We start from the raw sequence: 20,547 nt of genomic DNA, 5'->3' as shown, positions 1-20,547 counted from the left end.
GTTCTGAATCTCGGTCCAGAACACTTTACAGGCGTTCTAAAAGTGTTACATCGTCAGAACACGTTGAAGCGTTCTAAATATGTTTGTAGAACACTCCTGTTCTGGGTCGAGAACATCAACGTTCAGAATATTTTCAGAACACATGGACGCGTTCTAAAAGTGTTACATCCATGTGTTCTGTCTAGTGTTCAGAAGTGGAACACTTGGGTTTAGAGTGATAGTCTTGTGATCGCTTTGTGGAAGCGGAGCCTGGGCATCGGACTGGAATGTCGAAACTTTGATGCATAGTCAGCGAAAAAACAACCCAAAGTCTAGAACTGAAAATGCAAAATACTACTTAGCTGTTATAATTTTGTCCTGAGGGATGTTTATGTAATTGTGAGTGTCCATGACGTAAGATTATTGTCTCAACGTCCTTTATCTTCAGCTAGTACATAGGTCTCGGCTGACCCCATTGATAACAAAACCAGGGACTAGGAGCGCATACACAGATCATATCACGGGATACAGTGGGGAAGGTATGTGACATCAGGAATATGCTCCCATTTAAACAGTGCAGTGCCATTCAGGTACGTTGGTGGTAGCTTTATGGCCCTGTTTACCCAGGGGCCTGAAGTTAGCAGCGGGTTCGTTATTCGTTATTCGTTTTTCGAATAACGAAAAACAAGCCAGCACCGGGTTCGTTATTCAAAGGCGGTATTTAAACTACAGTAATGTGGTCAAATACACTGAAACTCATTTAATATATGACAGCAGGTTCGTCTTACATCATCATTCAAAAAAGCTGTTTAGGTATTCAGTACTTTTCAATAACGAAAAACAAACCAGCACCGGGTTCGTTATTCAGACTTGGTATAACAAATACATTATATAAGATACCGTATTTCCAGTTGGTTCGTTATTCGTTTTTCGAATAACGAAAAACAAGCCAGCACCGGGTTCGTTATTAATAAAGGCTGTATATTAAACAACTACAGTAATGTGGTCAAATACCGGGTTCGTTATTTAGTTTATGTCCAACAATACTATTAAATATAAGATAGTCTATGGTCTATCTCCCAACAACTGTTAAACTATTCAGTACTTTTGAGTAAAGAAAACTAACCAGCACCGGGTTCGTTATTCAGTTCATGTCCAAGAAAATATATAAATAAATGGAATAAAGAATCTGCTACTGTTTTTTTATTTATGTACTTATTTACAATAAAGACTTAAATTGTGGGGAAACCTTTGCAGAAGTAGCCCTCATTAAATATTGACTGTATTTTAGGACAAATAATCAAATATAGGAAAATTTAATTGTATAATGAGTGTGGCCTCTGCTCGTAGACCCTGCCACTGTATCTTCAACCATACCACCTATATCCGTTCCCACAGAAAAAAAAACGTTACTGGTCAGTGTCCATCATCACCCTCTATAGATACAATGTATCTATGTTTTCATGAATTACATGACTGGTCAGTAAATGGTGATGACATAGCACACAACTGCAGTAAGATGTCTTACTACTCTCCGAATGTCTGACACTATGCCATTAGATTTGTTTGGGTTTGTAACTTTGATCGTTGACTACGACCTGGAATGGATCCCATGATTGTATTCATCATATAGGTGACAAGTTAACCTCACGTTTGTTTGCACAGTTCTAGACAACCACTTGCATAGTGCAGTAAACTTAGATTATAGTTCAGTAGAGTTCAAGACTTCAGTAAACATAAGTGTACATTGTCTGTATAGATACATTGCCATTTAGTATTAAAGCAGTCAGATGGATCGGTTTTGCATTGTGACGTATATAACTTTCTGTCCACAGCAAATTTACCTATAGAATGAATATAACTGCTATCTGACGAACGACTTTTTATAGAAAATACTGTCTGGGTAACTCACTACATTTAACTGTAATGAAAATTATCATACAAGAGTGTAAGTGGTATTGTAACCCTTTCCTACAAATGAATTGAATACAGTTTGATCTATCCCCTTTTAGTTCGTTATTATTCATCCATAAAATGCCGGACAGAATCCGACTGAATAGTGTTTTGACAAAAGATGAGTGGTGCTGTTTAGATTCCAGTTGCTGGACAGTGTGTAACTAAAAAGTGCTTGACCATAAATTAGACTACCTCACATTTGTGAATTTGTTGGACATGAACTGAAAACTAAAATGCTGCAGTTTAATTTTTCGTTATTCAAAGTACTGAAATGAGTTTCAGTGTATTTGACCACATTATTGTAGTTTAATGAATAACGAACCCACTGGAAATACGGTATCTTATATTTGTTATACCAAGTCTGAATAACGAACCCGGTGCTAACTTCAGGCCCCTTGTTTACCCTGGGTAGCGTCTACCGTCTACCGTCTGAAGGATGATTATGTTTTTAGAAAATCGTTACTTTTTACCGTGAGCATAAGGATTGAGGTCGCTCAAAACAATATTAACGGTCGGTTGTATGTACGTAGGGAGCCCTTGTGGATTCCGGGTTGAGCCATCATCCCGAGGCAAAGCAGTTATCTGACTATAAAAGTCCAGTTTCCAACCTTGCCAAACGCCGCTGGAATTTCTGGGCTCGATCGTAGGCCAACCAGTGGCTATTACCAGTGATGTCTCTTCTATTTCCCTCCTATTGACCAATCAGATTCCACCTTTCATATCACTTGCATTTGCTTCAAGCAAAATGGCGGCGCCCAGTCAAGGCGATCTTACCGATAATCAAGATCTATATTGTAATAACACGGGTCTTACCTAGCGAAGTGCATCAAATTGCGTCAGCAACATTATTAAAAACATGAACAGATTTGGAAAATATTTGTTGACGTCGAGTTGACGGTACACATGCTATGCAAATCCTGCCATCGAAACCTCCACGGCAGTTTACGAACCGGATGTCCATTTCGCCAGGTGATTTTGATTGTACTATGCATAGACCCGTTAGTCCAGCCAAAATACAACTCCATAATTCCAGCCTAGTTCAGCAAGGGTGGAAACTTGACTTATATAGTCAGTTAACTTCCTTGCCTAGGGAAGATGTGTACGGCAACCGATGCTTGTCGTAAGACCTTGTTCGGGTGGTCAGGCTCGGTGGCTTGATTGGTCGCTACCCTGATGGATGGAGTGTTGCTCATAATATCAATCACTGGAGAATCTGGTTCAGAGGCGATGAGCCTATTTACAGTCTACTATGATATAGCTGAATTGTTGCTGAGTGCAGCGCTAAACATAAACAAAGCATACGTGGGGATTCGAACCTGGATTTCAGTGATAAACACTTACCAGTCACCAATCTAAATGACTGTCCTATGAAGGCCTGGCTCCATATTGTCGGAAGGTTTGCTGGTTTTTTGGAGACTGCGGTATTGTAGCGTATCATGTTATATCACGGCAGGGGATACCAGAAATTGGCTTCAATCATTGTACCCATGTTGGGAATCGAACCCGGACCTTAGGCGTGACGAGCGAACGCTTTAACCTCAGGGCTACCCTACAAACCCCTAGATTATGTAGAGAGAATATGTTATGATTTCGGCCTGTTGGATTTGTATTATGCACTAGATGTGGTAGTTAAATGGCGTATGGTTTCTTTGCCAATATGTCTACATCAAGATATTGTACTTCGTACATGACCCGTGAAGATCCGGGTTAGTTTAAGCCCGTATAACGCCTTCTTGTTTACCTCAGCGGCGCAGCTTAGAGCTGAGATTTGATGGTTGTTTTAAAAAAAATACGAGGTAAGGGGACCACAGATGAACATGATTGTGTAGCCTATGGTTTGTATAGGAAGTACCAATAGGTTGAAATAATTGACATTCATATTTCATGCGATATCGAGCTGATTCGAACCGAGTGCGAAATCTTGAATAAGGACCAGGATAGCGGGTCACTCCTTGTCTATACACTCTTAAAAAAAAGAGTAGTAAATTTATTGTACCTAATAAAGTCGATATATTTAATTTAATATCAAAGATACCAAATATGAAATTTTGGAGCTCGATATTCACATGTTGTCGTGGTACAAAGGCATTGAAAACTGTTCATTGTCGTGTCACATAAGGCCACAAGGTTGCGCAAGGTTGCGCTGAACTCAGTATGTCGTGTGACCGCCCCGGGCAGCAATCACGGCTCTGTATCTCCTCGGCACTGCCTGGATAAGTATACGAATTCTGTCCTGCGGAATTCAACGCCATTCAGCTTGTAGCGCGTTGGCTAGTTGTGGGAGTGTCTGCGGCGTGTTCTGACGTTGACGTACACGTCGATCGAGTTCATCCCAGAGGTGTTCGATTGGGTTGAGATTTGGAGATCTCGACGGCCAGGGCAAGTCGTTGATGTTGGCATAATGATGGTAGTCTACCGTGACACGAGCTGCCCCCCCCCCCCCCCCCCCCCCCCCCCTTTGGCGGTCAATGATTTGAAAAAGGTGGGATTGAAGAATGTCATATATCGATTTGCTGTCAATTTCCCCTGAACCACAACCAAGTCAGATCTCGTGGTGTAGGATATGGCCCCCCTCACCATGACATTACCGCCAATTCACATATACAATGTGGAGCAAAACGCTCATTTCGACGACGATAAACACGTTGTCTTCCATCACGCCGGTGAAGAAGAAATCGTGATTCATCGCTAAACCACACTCGTCTCCAGTTTCTCAAATTCCAAGGCTGTAAGGTATGGCACCAACGCAAGCGTCGCTGTCGATGGATCTGTTACAAAACAGGGACGAAAACGGGTTTTCTGGGTCGGATTCCAGCCTCGCGAAGATGGTCCCTGACAGTCTGGTCCGATATCCTCCTCAAACCAGGGATGCGTCCTGCAGTCTCCGTAGTTGTTGCACTGCGATGACGAAGGTGGATCAGTCGAATGTTGCGATCTTGTGCAGGGGTGGTAACTCTTGGTCGGCCGGTCTGCAGTGGAATTGAACTGTGTGTATCGGTCATAAAGGCGTCAAATGGTGCTGTGGTGTACGTTGAAGTGGCGTGCAACAGAAGACTGCGATTCCCCTCTTTGGATACGTCCTATGGCGATGTTCCTATCGGCAGCGCTGAGTCTCGGCATTTTTTAACTTGAAAAATCGACAAATCGACAATGGCTGCGTTTTAACGCACCGTTTGTCGAATATCAGGCCACCAACATTTTCCAATACCATATATCCAATTTATATACGGGATTTTTTTGTGTAGTCAGGTTCAGTGAACTACATACTACCTGTGCGTTTCTTTTTTTGAAGAGTGTATGTATAACGACGGGTGTGATTATTTTCTATACGAATATATCATGCTATACACGTTATCATTAAGTTCCTGTGATGTTATCGTATCTCAATTGCTTGGGTCGATGCCCAGACTCTGGCCCAGACTCGATTATTTACAGACCGCCTTCAAATAACAGGCTGATTGCCGCGTTAAACAACAAACAAACAAAACTTCGTACACGATAACTTGTCTCAGTAGCGGTTAAATTGCTCCATATGCATTCTGACTGGTGTTTGGAAGACTTGAATCATTAAAAAAAACTGTCAGTTTTGCCCGAGCCGAGTTTCCTCTTAAACTTATCCTACTGCACATATACCATGTCATATACAAACCACTAAAGATATAGGTTTGTGATATCACCTGATCAGTTGACGCAGACTGTAAAACGTCACTGACCTACGTCAAGGCTATGTTATCATGACATACCGTATATCTTCGAATAAAGCAAGGATTTGCCCTGTCGTGGAAACCGGATTCTACCTTTATTCTATTCTGTGCAAGTCTTTATCATCTTATACCAAAACTCACAATGTTACTTTGGGGCGATAGTCCCAAGTGTACTTGCCTAAACGGTTGTCACTTCTAGCCTGGTTAGATAACCTCTATCAGTAGAGTTTCTTAAGATGAAAACGGTGGCACCGTCATTATTTACAGCTGGAATATTGCTAACTGCGTCGTGAAACAACAAACAAACAAACAAACAAATCATGTGTTCACACAATCCTGTTGACAATGTCACCAAATGCCACCATGCCAGGCCACACTTAAACCCTGTAATGTAAGTATTATTTATAGCAAGGAAACAAAATTAATTAATAAAAACGTTTTTTGTTTAATACAGGACTTTTCAACTACCATAACGAGTCCAGGGGTATTTAAATGTTATTCTCCATTATAAATACAATACATCATGGACGAAAAAACAAGGCTTTTATCAAATACGACGGGCAGCCTATCTGACGGATCCGGCGAGAAAGAAGCTCCACCCGATAGGGTGTATACCCCGCAATATTTATCCATAAACGCTGCAGACCCCAAACTCAGGGGTAGCGATGACTCCTGGGTAGACCTAGCGTCCGACAGTACAAGAATAGCTACCCCAACTTTCGACGATAGTCTTCTAGCCCCAGTCAACAGCCACCCGAAGTCTCCACCAGTTGCCCAGGAGGTTGAGGTGAAGGTCAAATTATATAAACGACGGTGGTACATTTTGGTCATATTCTCGTTATTCGCGGCCACAGAGAATTTTGTATGGAACACCTTCGGGCCCATCTCTGCTGCCAGTGAAGATGCTTTCGGATGGGATGACGGAACCATATCTACGCTGACCAATTGGGGACCTATATCTTTCATGGTGGCAGCCGTGTTCTTCTCTTGGGTCATTGATGTGAAGGGTAAGGCTGTGCTGTTCTGTTAGATGTATTATCGTTTGCACTTTCCCTGTTACCATGCCAACTTCATCAACTTAGGTAGCATCATTGTCACCATCCGCATCATCTTCGTAAACAGTTTCGTCGGGTTTAATAATCTTCGATGTTATCACTAATACCAGCTTTATCACCATTGGCATCATAGTGAATGGCGTTGTCATATTGTCCTCGTCCTCGTTGTCACAACTACACTGCTCAAACTGAATTAAGGACCACCCGATTAATACGACTGTAGTTAATCTGTCATGACGGATTAACTGAGGTAATGTGAAGGTATCGGGCTGTCCTAAATGAATGAGCCGAGTTTCCTCTTAAACTAATCCTACTGCACATATACCATGTCATATACAAACCACTAAAGATATAGGTTTGTGATATCACCTGATCAGTGTAACGCAGACTGTAAAACGTCACTGACGTACGTCAAGACTATGTTATCATGACATACCGTATATCTTCGAATAAAGCAAGGATTTGCCCTGTCGTGGAAACAGGATTCTACCTTTATTCTATTCTGTGCAAGTCTTTATCATCTTATACCAAAACTCACAATGTTACTTTGGGGCGATAGTCCAAATGTACTTGCCTAAACGGTTGTCACTTCTACCCTGGTTAGATTACCTCCATCAGGAGAGTTTCTTAAGATGAAAATGGTGGCACCGTTATTATTTACAGCTGGAATATTGCTAACTGCGTCGTGAAACAACAAAGACACAAACAAAACAAAAAAATCATATGTGTTCACACAATCCTGTTGACAATGTCACCAAATGCCACCATGCCAGGCCAAACTTAAGCCCTGTAATGAGTATGGTTTTACGCCGCTTGTTGCAATATTACAGCAATATCACGGGGGAAACCAAATATGGGTTTCACACATTGTAACCATGTAACGCTTTAACCTCTAGGATACCCTACCACCCCTAGGTGGTCCTTAACGTCTTCTGAATAGTATATTCCCAGCTCCGACACCGAAACATCCAAAGTGTAACGACAGGCACTATGCTTCTTACTTGTAATTAAGTAATCTTACCTCAACAAAGCCTAACAAATCGAGAAATGCATGATCCGTTAAGTATACAGCACTGGTATGTAAGTAAACTCCGAATTCCAGGACATTGTTGTCATTATGGCGAGACAAGGCATCCAAAGGTGACTACTTTTGTAACTGCATATTCGCATTTTCAGGGATAAGGCCTGCCGTTGTGACCAGTATGATGCTGATAACAGCGGGATGTGGCATACGGTGTATCTCCTCCGCGCCACCTCTCGTAACATGGTGAGTACTGGAGACTCTCGTAACATGGTGAGTACTGGAGACTCTCGTAACATGGTGAGTACTGGAGACTCTCGTAACATGGTGAGTACTGGAGACTCTCGTAACATGGTGAGTACTGGAGTCTCTCGTAACATGGTGAGTACTGGAGACTCTCGTAACATGGTGAGTACTGGAGACTCTCGTAACATGGTGAGTACTGGAGACTCTCGTAACATGGTGAGTACTGGAGTCTCTCGTAACATGGTGAGTACTGGAGACTCTCGTAAAATGGTGAGTACTGGAGACTGTCGTAACATGGTGAGTACTGGAGACTCTCGTAACATGGTGAGTACTGGAGACTCTCGTAACATGGTGAGTACTGGAGTCTCTCGTAACATGGTGAGTACTGGAGACTCTCGTAACATGGTGAGTACTGGAGACTCTCGTAACATGGTGAGTACTGGAGACTCTCGTAACATGGTGAGTACTGGAGTCTCTCGTAACATGGTGAGTACTGGAGACTCTCGTAACATGGTGAGTACTGGAGACTCTCGTAACATGGTGAGTACTGGAGACTCTCGTAACATGGTGAGTACTGGAGACTCTCGTAACATGGTGAGTACTGGAGACTCTCGTAACATGGTGAGTACTGGAGACTCTCGCAACATGGTGAGTACTGGAGACTCTCGTAACATGGTGAGTACTGGAGACTCTCGTAACATGGTGAGTACTGGAGACTCTCGTAACATGGTGAGTACTGGAGACTCTCGTAACATGGTGAGTACTTGAGACTCTCGTAACATGGTGAGTACTGGAGACTCTCGTAACATGGTGAGTACTGGAGACTCTCGTAACATGGTGAGTACTGGAGACTCTCGTAACATGGTGAGTACTGGAGACTCTCGTAACATGGTGAGTACTGGAGACTCTCGTAACATGGCCAGAAAAGTCCAGTTTCCTCCTTTGCCGAACTAGGCTGGAATTAGGGAGTTAAATTTTTGCTGGACTAACGATACTCCAATCAAAATCGCGTAACGAAATCGACTTCCGGTTCGTAAACTGCCGTGTAGATTTCGGTTGATTGCAGGATTTGCAAAGCATGTGTACAGCCAACTCGGCGTCAACAGATATTTCCCAAATCTTTTCATGTTTTTAATCAAGGTGCTCACCTGATTTAATGCACCTCGCGAAGCAAGGCCCGTTTTATCACAATATAGATTTTGATTATCGATCAGATCGTCTTGACTGGGCGCCGCCATTTTGTTTAAAGCAAAGGCAGGTGATATGAAAGGTGGAATCTCATTGGTCAATAGAACGGACATAACTCGTAATAGCCACGGTTGGCGCTACGATGGAGTCCAGAAATTCCATCCTAGTTCTCGCGAAGATGCGTAGCATGGAGACTCTCGTACCATGGTAACTGGAGTGGACGCGATCGCCTGTTTACTCAGATAATGAATGTTGTTTAATGCCGTGCAATATTTCAGCTACACGACATCCATGTGTAAATACTCAAGTCTAGGCCCGACCAACAAGAGGTTTACGTCAAGAGCAACGTTGCCTTACGACATCTGCAAAATCTATAGGCAGACTCTAATTGCACATAAGTCACAAGAAGCTTTCGTTTTGCCATATGATGAAGATACCTTCATTTGATTTTTCCAAGGATCAACCACATCGGGGCTGCCTTGAATGGGTTGGCCGGGCCAGTGGCCATGTTTGGTAATCCCGTTCTCTCCAGCATCTGGTTCGGCCCTCACGAGAGGACAACAAGCACGGCTCTCACCATCGTCATCACCAACCTAGGACTGGCCTTAAGTTTTGTCATAGGTAAGTCCAAACACGCATCTGTTAAAAACTAACGAATAATATCTCAGTGAGTGAGTGAGTGAGTGAGTGAGTGAGTGGCTGCCTGCCTGCCTGCCTGCCTGCTACCCCACCGCCCCTCAGAAACTATGAGATGTAGGGGTACTGACTTACAGTTTGGAATGGTGTAGTTTCTCGTTTTAGATACGTTTATATTGTGGGAAATGTAAATATGAGTAGCAGTGTAAGACGGTACAATCTTCTAAGAAGTTCTTATTTAATATCTGAACACATGGAGCTGGTTTACTGTGGCTGTTTGAAGGAAGCCATCGAACTATACCTAAAGGTTAGGAGACATAACGTTTCACGTGACCTAACTATTTCGTATCACGTGACCTAACTATTTCGTAGTAGAATTCCGTCTGTGCACGATATACCACTGATATACATGTATGATCTATAGTTACATCAACGTAGAAAATAAATATAATGCGAGCTATAGCCAAGTAATGTATACTTCGTTTGAGGCTTCCTTTAATGGGCAATGAACATGTTTTCTTCTAGGGCCAATGGTAGTCCCGGACCGTACCAACCCAAACTGCACCAATGTACGAGACAACCAAAGGTGAGTGTTTTCATATTTATGTGCAACTAATCTACTCCATGACACGCTACAAGATTGCTGAAGCCTTAAGCAACAGTCATTCAAATAATGATGTTTATTTTTGATAATTTGAGATATTGAGGTTGTTAAAAGTTTTGTTGAGAAAAAATGACAGGAACATCATCGATAGGTAACCAGCAATAAGGAAGTGGTGCAACGCCGTCCTGAATAATATTTTGTGTTGTATGACGGCGTGTGAGCTTAATACGAATCAGGCGATTATCACTTACGAGAAACCCACGATCACTTGACTGGTGCTGACCGATAGAGGGTTATAATTTGGAGCGAATAAGGTATTCGAATCCACGATGAGTCCTGGCACGACTAAGGGACACAACTCTGCAAAAAGACATGGCGCCTAACACCACTGTGATGTTTGTTGTAATATTGAAGGGTTGTTCGTCGTATTAAGCGTCTTACTCAAATATGTACCCACAGTTCAAATTCTAGACCAAACTCTCATTAATTCGAATAGGCGCTCAGGACCGGAAATAGCATGTCAACAAATCCATTGTGAAGTCCCGTTGTCCTAATGATGACTATTCTTATCCTTTTCCAGCATCCACATCACGGCATATACTTCCCAACTCGTGGAGACAGACTGTTCTTTGTACTTCAATACATCAGGTGAGTGTCTTCACGACATGTACTTCCCAACTCCCAGACACCGACTGTACTCTGTACTTCAATACATCAGGTGAGTGTCTTCACGACATATACTTCCCAACTCCCAGACACCGACTGTACTCTTTACTTCAATACATCTGGTGAGTATCTTCACGACATATACTTCCCAACTCCCAGACACCGACTGTACTCTGTACTTCAATACATCAGGTGAGTGTCTTCACGACATATACTTCCCAACTCCCAGACACCGACTGTACTCTGTACTTCAATACATCTGGTGAGTATCTTCACGACATATACTTCCCAACTCCCAGACACCGACTGTACTCTGTACTTCAATACATCAGGTGAGTGTCTTCACGACATATACTTCCCAACTCGTGGAGACAGGCTGTAATCTGTACTTCAATCTAAGTTGTAATACCTTACCTTCAATGAGGTTTTTTGTGAGTTAAATATTAACCCAGGATTTTATTGACCTATGACTAAAACGACATTATTTATGAATATTTGTTTACATCATCGTATTCTCGCCCTTTAGGGACAAGGATAGCAGAAGAAAGGAAGGACATTATGTTTTTGCAGTATAGTGGTAAGAATCATCATTTCGCAAACATGTTTTTGTCATTCTAGTCTTTGTTGGGTCATATGTTACTGGTGGATTTATGTTTAAAAGTTTACTACTCAAAACATTCTAAGGATCACCACTTGATAGGGTAATACGTCAAATTGTGTGCATCTGTTGACATAGCCAGAGACATATTGCGTGAAGACATGTTTAATAAAGCAATGTCCGTTGTCATGTGCCACACAATGCCAACATGCAACATGCGACCAATAATCAGTCAGATCACCCGTCAAAATCAGCATATCTGACAAAAACTAAAATGTAAAAAAATGACGAAACCACTTTCATTATCCAAAAATTACACCTCTCAGTTGCGCGTATGTGAACCACTTCATGCGATCACAGCCTGGCACCGTCGTCTCATGTTCCTAAGTAAGTCTTTGGATGCCAAAGGAAGATTATTCTAATCTTCAGTAACAGTTAGAGTTCCTGTAGAGTTTCCGGAATTGCAGGGCGTCGTGAGAGGGCGATCTGCAGCTCGTCCCACGTGTGGTCGATTAGGCTGAGGTCTGTGACCGGGCTGGCCACTCCGTGCGGACAATGGTCTCTTGCTCTAAATTGGCATCAACGACCCTGGCACGATGCACTAGCATAACGTCTCACGTACACAGCCTGTGTCGCACACCTGTCGTCGTGCCCCGCTGTAGGACATCGGTTCTTCCAGCTCTACTGATCCCACCCCATATCATGACTCAGCCCCTTCCATAGCGGTCAGGTTCGGTTACGTTGGAATCCTGAAATATCCTTGTCTACACCATGCTCGGGTACGACGTTCTGTGAAGTGTTGACAGTATCTCGACTCATCAGTGAAAAGTACTGGAGCCCTGTCCAATTGACGTGATCTCCAGCTCAATCCATACATGCCTGTCTATGATATTGGGTCAGTGGGATGCGAATGCATGCCCCCCATGACCGGAGACCAGTCTAAGTAGAAACGTTAACGGCACTGACGTTTCGTATGTCAGTTTTGAGTGTGGTGGCAGTCACGAAGTGATGACGTCTTCCTGCAGTTATGAGAAACCTGTCTTTCCCGCTAAGTGGTGGAACGCTGTCGACCACCTGCTGATCCAAACGTCTGGTATCGATTCCATGCCCTGCTGATCATACTGTGGCTGACACCAAAAACGTTTGCAAAAAGAAGTTGCAGTTTCAAGCATGCCTATACATCTGCCTAATTCTTCGGTCGTCAAACGACGTCCCTGACGCTGATGGGGCATAACTATATTCAGTTGTGGCAGTCCTCAGTAGCAAATATTGTGCTCTCTGATAATGATGTGTAATTATTCTATCCCGATACATCCAAACACACATTTTCAAGAACCTCGTGCACATCGCTCCTATGACTGCATGCCTCTGTCCGTTCATCCTAAAATTGAGGTCCTGTAGGGGTTACGTTGTGTACCGGGATATTTCATTCTTTATTTGTTGGAGGATTTTTTTATACCATCAAAACGTGATCCTTAGCAAACATTGAGTAGCATATTTACATTTTTCAAGAGCAATGCTACTTTATATTATAAAAAATTCTCAAACAGTCTTCAATTGTACTGATACTACGTCACAATGTGTGACCTTGCTGTGTATCAACCACGTATGTATATGTCCCATTGTATACTTTAAAGGCTGTGGCGTAGCTAAAAAAACATTTTTTTATGGACAACAACTTCTTTATAATACTGTAATAGCGTTTCGTTCTAGCTCCTTACATCCTTGTCAAGCAAGGGTGTTATCCAGAATTGTTATTTGGTCTACATTGTCATCCATCAACTTCTAAGAAAAGCCTATCAAACAATTGTGGCGTAAATGTCATATTACTGCATGGGACCTAAATTTACATTTACATACGCTTTCACTCTACTGGCGCCGATAAGGACCATCTGACAACGGCATGTACGAGATGTTCACTCGATTGGCGCCAATAATTACCATCCGACAACTGCATGTACTACGCTTTCACTCTGTTGGCGTCAATAATTACCATCCGACAACGGCAATTACTGCATCTTCACTCTATTGGCGCCGATAACGGGACCATCTGACAACGGCATGTACTACGCTTTCACTCTATTGGCGCCGATAAGGACCATCAGACAACGGCAATTACTTCATGTTCACTCTATTGGCGCCGATAACGACCATCTGACAACGGCAATTACTTCATGTTCACTCTATTGGCGCCGATAAGGACAATCTGACAAAGGCAATTACTACATGTTTCAGTTTGTGGGTGGTCCGTGTTCCTCTTCCTGGTCATCCTGTTGTACTTCCCCAGCAGACCTCCCCTGCCCCCCTGTTTCTCAGCATCACAGAAGAGGGAGAACTTCCTGGTGGGACTCAAGACGCTCTTCAGGTGACCTTTGTTCGTGTGAACGCACTGTAAATCACATTACATTGTTACAATGAGAAAATCGGGGGCACGGGTGGCCCAGTCGTCTAAGGCGCCTCGATTCGCTGTGCAGAGTTGCGTCCCCTAGGCACACCAGAAACCTATGATTGTGGGTTCGAATCCCGGTTCGCCCCGATTCGCCCCGATTATGTTTCTAGGTTTGTCAGCACCATACCTGTGCTCGTGGGTTTCACCGAAGTGGTAAACGTCTGAGACCTGCATCACTTCGGGCTTTCCGCCCACATTAAGCTGACACGCCGTGATATGACTGGAATACTGTTAAAAGCGGCGTTAAACTCACTCACTCACAATGAGAAAATCCGATTGTATTTGTTCCAAGACAACCCTACCAAGAAATTCTATGCTTGACCTATAAAATAACTGTTTTTCCTAAGAATACAAATATTAATAATTAAAATATGTGGATATCGAACTTTGACTTCATTAACACTTTTGACAGAATGTATCATTAAACCACAGCGGTACTCTGTGGACGGGGATGGTCTACGTAAGGATAGGGCGATGGGGAAACCAATTGGTTAAAGTGTTCCCTCGCCACGCCGAAAGCAAGGGAACAATGGCTACACATAGCAAATGTTTCGTGGCGACATCCTGAAAGGAGAAGGGGCACGGGTGGCCCAGTCGCCTAAGGCTCCGCGATTCGCTGTGCAGAGTTGCGTCCCTTGGGCACGCCAGAAACCTATGATTGTGGGTTCGAATCCCGGTTCGCCCCGATTATGTTTCTAGGTTTGTCAGCACCATACCCGTGCTCGTGTGTTTCACCGAAGTGGTAAACTTCTGAGACCTGCATCACTTCGGGCTTTCAGCCCACATTAAGCTGACACGCCGTGATATGAATGGAATACTGTTAAAAGCGGCGTTAAACCCAACTCACTCACTCAATCACTCACACTGAAAGGAGACGACGTTTTCCGATAGCTACCACAACGTAACCATGTACTATTTCTCTTTCAGGCGTGGTCAGTTCTGGCTCCTGACTCTCATATATGGTCTCACCCTGGGAGTAGCCGATTGCTGGACTGGCCTGGTGGACGTCATCCTCAAGCCGTACGGAGTCTCTGAAAAGGAGGCCGGCTGGATGGGGTTCTACGGCAACGTGGGTCAGATGGGTTTGTCGTTAATAGTTGCAAGGTAAACATGATACGCAATTGTTAGAAAAAACACATTCTAATTATTCATAGGACATTTGATAATAAGTAATTTCATTGAAATGGAAGATTTCTACAGGGAGAGCTGGATAGTCTTATGAAGTGCCCCGAAAATACCTTTCCCCTCTGACATGGTTTTTAATATTTCAGATTTGCAGACAAATTTTCCCGCCATTTTAAGCTGTTGATATTCATCCTGTATCTACTGGGGGCTGGGAACGTGGCGTGTTTCGCCCTCGTCTGCGTGGGGGTTCTGCCCTCTTCTCTAGGTACTGGTGTAGTACGATTTGGTAAAAACACACATTGAATGAACACCGGGAAATCCACCTTTTTTACTGTTACAAGACCGGTACGGCACGCTCATAACGATATCCGTTTTCTTCTTGGCATTGAAAGCTGTTAAATATCTTTGAGACGGCGATTGCTTTTAATTCATGTTTTCGCGAACACCTGGCAGCATCACTGTTTGACAGTGATTCATAAACGCATGCTTAAAAATATCCAAATCGTACATGTATAAAATGTGATTAGAATGTAAAAACATGCAGATCTAAACACGTATAGAGTCGAAACAAATCATATGAACTATCGACTCAGATTATAAACACCACATAAACACAAACTCCATATAATCTGAACATGTTAAGAGTTTAGTCACGTTTAGAATTTAAAGATGTTTGATTGGTTGGTTGGTTGGTTGGTTTGTTGTTTAACGCCGCACTCAGCAATATTCCAGCTATATGACGGCGGTCTGTAAATAATCGAATCTGGACCAGACAATCCAGTGATTGATATCATGAGCATCCACGCATTTGGGATCGATGACATGCATCAACCAAGTCAGCGAGCCTGACATCCGATCCCGTTTGTCGCCTTTTACGACAAGCAAAGTCACCTTTTACGGCAAGCATGGGTTTCTGAAGACCTATTCTACCCTTCACGGGTCTAAAGATGTTTGAACAAAGAGCATATCAATGGGAATTAAGTCAAATATGGATAGGATGTATAATGTATGTTGAAATTACAAGGACCGGTTGGCTCAGAGTCAGTATACTGTGTCTGAGTTAGGTATTCATGTTAAACTGCGGCATGGTATCTCAGTGGGCTAGCACTATAAATCGGCATCAGTCCGGACTAGTACAAGCAGCCACACACACACATACACGTGCACGAACGCACGTCGCTATATAACTGCATATAACGTTAAACCCAATTTCACCTCACCTCACCTTAGCACAGATGGTAGCGTGAAGTCCTGCTAATCAAGAGGTTGCAGGTTCGTATCCCGCCGAGCTTTTAAAAGCGCTGTGTTCATAAATGTGAGTGAAAATGGTTTTACGCCGCTTTTAGAATTATTCCAGCAATATCACGGCGAGGGACACCAGAAATGGCCTTCACACATTGTACCCATGTCGGGAATCGAACCCGGATCTTCGGCGTGAAGAGCGAACGCTTGAACCACCAGGCTACCCGACCGCCCCTGTTCATAAATGTGTTGCTGCTGTATTACTAATAGCATTTCTATCATACAGGAAACGGAAGCTGACAATGAAAGAATATCTGGTTACTACGATAGATCCTCAACTTTTTAAGTTACCCTCCATACTTCTAAATCCCCATTCAGCGCTGAACAAAACCCGATCTTATCATCATGCGAAAACTTGCACCCAACTCAGACTCGGGATATAGGAAAGCAAGATTCTGGTTACAATATTATACGTACCACAGTTAGTAACGATTCGTCTTGGTCTGTTTGTAGTTTAGAGGGAAGGTAGGATAGCCTAGTGGTTCAAGCGTTCGCTCGTCTCGACTTAGACTGTGTTCGATTCCCAACATAGCTACAGTGTATGAATCCCAGCATCGAAGGTTGGAACTATTTCAAGAGAGTGTAAACTACATATACAAACAAATTCATTTTCGAATATCTTCAGTTATTATTTCAGGGTTCAGTTTTTTTATAAGAATTGACATCAATCAAAGACTTATATCCTTGCTTCAAAAACTTCCGTCTCGTTGATTTACGCAAAGTGTACACACCCTTATTTACGTTTATATCTCCATAAACGTAAAAATATATTTAAGTCAATTCTTATAAATAAATCAACAATAAAGTCACAGACAGCTTATTTAATCATTAATACACAAAAATGTTGACAACAATAAGAACTCAGTCACATGGTACAGCGCCATATTTATTATGCAACACAAACTCCGCCCATTCTATTATCATCCAATCAGTAAGCAGTAGTCCGTTAGTGGGCGTGGCCTTTTTCGGGTTATGGAAACAGAAACGCAAAAACAATGTGCTTCGTGAGCCATTCTTATGCCATGGAATCTATTGCAATTTATTTATTTGTATATGTTTCCTTTTTCGCAGTTGTCCTCTACGTAACATTCATTTCGGCAACCACCATCCTGTTTTGTGCCGAGCCCCTTATTTATGAACTGACTTGTGAGCTGACGTTCCCTATCGGCGAGGGAACAACCAACTCCATTCTGACACTTGTCAACAACATATTCGGCTTCGTCTTTCTCCTAATTCCTACATTACCAAATATTGGTAGGTATTTCAATACTCCTCCCGTATGTTCAAACGTTCTGAAAATGCTTTGGATTAAAACTATGACCTTTACATTCCATACATATCAATCTCATCAAAATCAGATCCAAATTCTCGCTATCGCTAAACAAAATTCTGAGGACATCCCATTACGGGTCACGTCAGAATGACCTTTCTTCCGACCAATCAGACCGTCGCTTACCAGATCGGGAAAGTGACAGTCGGAATGTGTTTTCTGATCATGCAACCTCTAACTGGTAACACGGGGTAATCCGAACGACAGTTAGTGGCTGTGCGACTGAATCCGTCAAAGTCATCATCGATCTCTCGCTCCAATGGGATAAACATTTGAACCGGAGGAGAACTTTCCATAGCCCGTGTGAAGTACTGTCATACAATCTCGGCCATCTATGAAACATTAAACAATTTTCTTTTGTACAGTTTTCAAATTTTGAATCAATATTTTTCAAAGCGTAGTCTGAAATGGAAATCGGCAGTTTGAACAACTTGCTTTCTGATTGGCTAAATGTCGAATTCTTGTAATTTCATTGGTCGGTCAAAGTTCGCGAAAGGTCGTTATGACGAGAACTAATATCTGATTTTGGTGAGATTTCATTCCTATGAAATGTGAACCGAGCAGACTAGTGTACAACCTGCTTGAAAAGATACAGACTGAATACTGGTTCACTGTTTAAATTACAGGGAGCCAGTCCTGGATGAACTGGGCCATGTTGGGATCTATAGTCGTGTCAATCCCTCCCATCGTGCTACTCAAGGACAAGTACTTGAGGCTTGAAGTTGATGAGCACGCCGAGACGAAGGTGACAAGGCAACAGTGATTGAACCATGGCCGCTGGCGCATCACTACATGAACAACTGTATTTTCTCTATGGATACTATCCTGGAAATGGATACCCGAGATGTATGCCATTCGTTGAGTTCAACACCATTGCATGACCTGCAACTTCGTACCTAGGATTTGTTGTCCTTCACAACATTCCGCAAACGTTCTCATTGTTGTATATTCATATAATTGGCGTTCCCTCTTAGATGATGTGTTAAAGAATGGTCCAATCGTCAGTGTGATAGCTACATATATGTCCGCATCTCTGACACACGAAAAAGAAGACAATCAAAACAATTACAGACAGACTGATAACACATCAAAGCATGAATGAGTGAGTGGGTACAGACAAAGTTAGGTGACTAGGAGACATTAATCAAAGATTTTGTACCCACGCGATCTCTTATTCTTAAACACATTTAATATAACCACTTAAATTATGCATCACGGTCTATTGTCCTGGTTTAGGACTGGTGATTCATACAGTGACTTCAGTTCTGATTTATTGGCAAATCTGACATTAGTAACAGCTTCACTCAAATTCAAGAGAATTGTCACTATTTAACATTAATTAATAGCTCAATGCATACCACATAAAGCATTGTATTAGGGACATTTCTGAATGAAAACATCACATAAAAGGAAAAAAATGAGGCTGAGTCAATGGTTGCAGCGACACGTGAAGATCCGGATTAGGTCTTCAACCCATTCTTGTAGTAAAAGGAGACTATCGGGACCAGGTGGTCAGACTTGCTGGCTCGGTTGGTTGATGCATGTCCTCGTAGCCCCAAATGCGTGGATCGATGCTCATGATGTCAATCACTGCATTGTCTCTTCAAGACTCAATTATTTACAGACTGCCGTCATATAACTGCAATATTGCTGAGTACGACGTTAAACAACAAACAATGGTTCCAGAAAGTGTACCCCCTTTCCTCCTTAAACAACTGGATTATGAATGAAAATAAACAGCAAGTATACCTGGTCCACCTGAATCACTTTGAAAAGTATATGGGGAGTGCTTAACGTGTAGTCGAATGTAGCAATGTCTTAGTGTCATCACTGATTTTCAGTGATCCATTCACCTAATTTTCACCGTTATTTTGCCTATCACGCCAATGGAATCTTCTTCGGGGGATAATCGAGACTGGTTCTTCTTTGGCTTTGACGTTATATCTACTTTGTGTACGTTGTGTGTAATGCAGAAACAGGTCATTTACGAACTGTTTAAACTAGGAAATTAAAGGTTGGGGTATGATTTCTACCCACAGTGTGTATATATATCTTAAACATAACATAAATGAATGTGTGACTGTTTGTAAACAAAACACCGGTATATTGACCGCTATACATGTTGATTGAATGAAATGTATGTTAGCTAACTCGTGCGGTTTTTAATCACTGTTCAGTTGTCAGGTAGGTACAAGGTGGCACGGGAAATAGACGCGTACCATATTTATGAAACCCACGAGCAATAACGTTAGTGATAATAGTTCAAGTGAGTGAGTGAGTGAGTTGGTATGTTTCTGCGCCGCTTTTAGCATTATTAAAGCAATATTACCGCGGAGGACACCAGAAATCGGCTCCACACTTTGTACCCATATGGGGGAATCGAACCCGGGACTTCGCTGTGACGAGCGAACGCTTTATCCACTAGGCTACCCCTCCTTCCCCGATAGTTCAAGTTACATCACTCAAGACTGAATGTGTTTGACATTTCAAAATTTGACGCTTCAGTGACAAAAAGTATCTCCGATGCAATTCCCTATTTCGACTCCTCCCATATGTTCCCGTGTTTATTACGGGGAACAGTTGCCTTGTTCACCAGCGGGACAGGATACGTTCATCTTTTAGCGAACACCTGGTATCATCACTATTTGATAGTGACTCAAAAACACATGCTCATGATACAGTCGGAAT

General features: G+C 42.6%; 1 protein-coding gene across 1 annotated transcript; it reads left to right on the top strand.

The window, feature by feature from the left end:
- Positions 1 to 529: 529 nt before the first annotated feature.
- LOC124135893 (solute carrier family 49 member 4 homolog) lies at positions 530 to 19,890 on the top strand. The gene is made up of 12 exons (XM_046501561.2): positions 530 to 569; positions 6,094 to 6,646; positions 7,871 to 7,961; positions 9,607 to 9,770; positions 10,311 to 10,371; positions 10,970 to 11,037; positions 11,582 to 11,632; positions 13,889 to 14,018; positions 15,030 to 15,206; positions 15,374 to 15,492; positions 17,601 to 17,783; positions 18,486 to 19,890. Exons 2-12 carry the CDS (start codon positions 6,163 to 6,165, stop codon positions 18,620 to 18,622), a joined length of 1,665 nt encoding a protein of 554 aa, XP_046357517.2. The 5' UTR covers positions 530 to 569; positions 6,094 to 6,162; the 3' UTR covers positions 18,623 to 19,890.
- The last annotated feature ends 657 nt before the right edge of the window (positions 19,891 to 20,547 follow it).

Source organism: Haliotis rufescens, unplaced genomic scaffold (genome assembly GCF_023055435.1).
Source record: "Haliotis rufescens isolate VD_foot unplaced genomic scaffold, xgHalRufe1.0.p SCAF_4, whole genome shotgun sequence".
NCBI lineage: Eukaryota > Metazoa > Mollusca > Gastropoda > Lepetellida > Haliotidae > Haliotis > Haliotis rufescens.
The sequence above is the reverse complement of the archived record's forward strand: the minus strand, read 5'-3'. Positions and strand labels throughout refer to the sequence as shown.

Excerpts from the sequence above, each read along its gene's own strand:
- LOC124135893 (XM_046501561.2), top strand. The coding sequence starts at position 6,163 with ATGGACGAAAAAACAAGGCTTTTATCAAATACGACGGGCAGCCTATCT. Across the intron at positions 6,647-7,870 it reads TTGGGTCATTGATGTGAAGG|GGATAAGGCCTGCCGTTGTG; the intron begins GTAAGGCTGTGC and ends TCGCATTTTCAG. Across the intron at positions 15,493-17,600 it reads GGTTCTGCCCTCTTCTCTAG|TTGTCCTCTACGTAACATTC; the intron begins GTACTGGTGTAG and ends CCTTTTTCGCAG.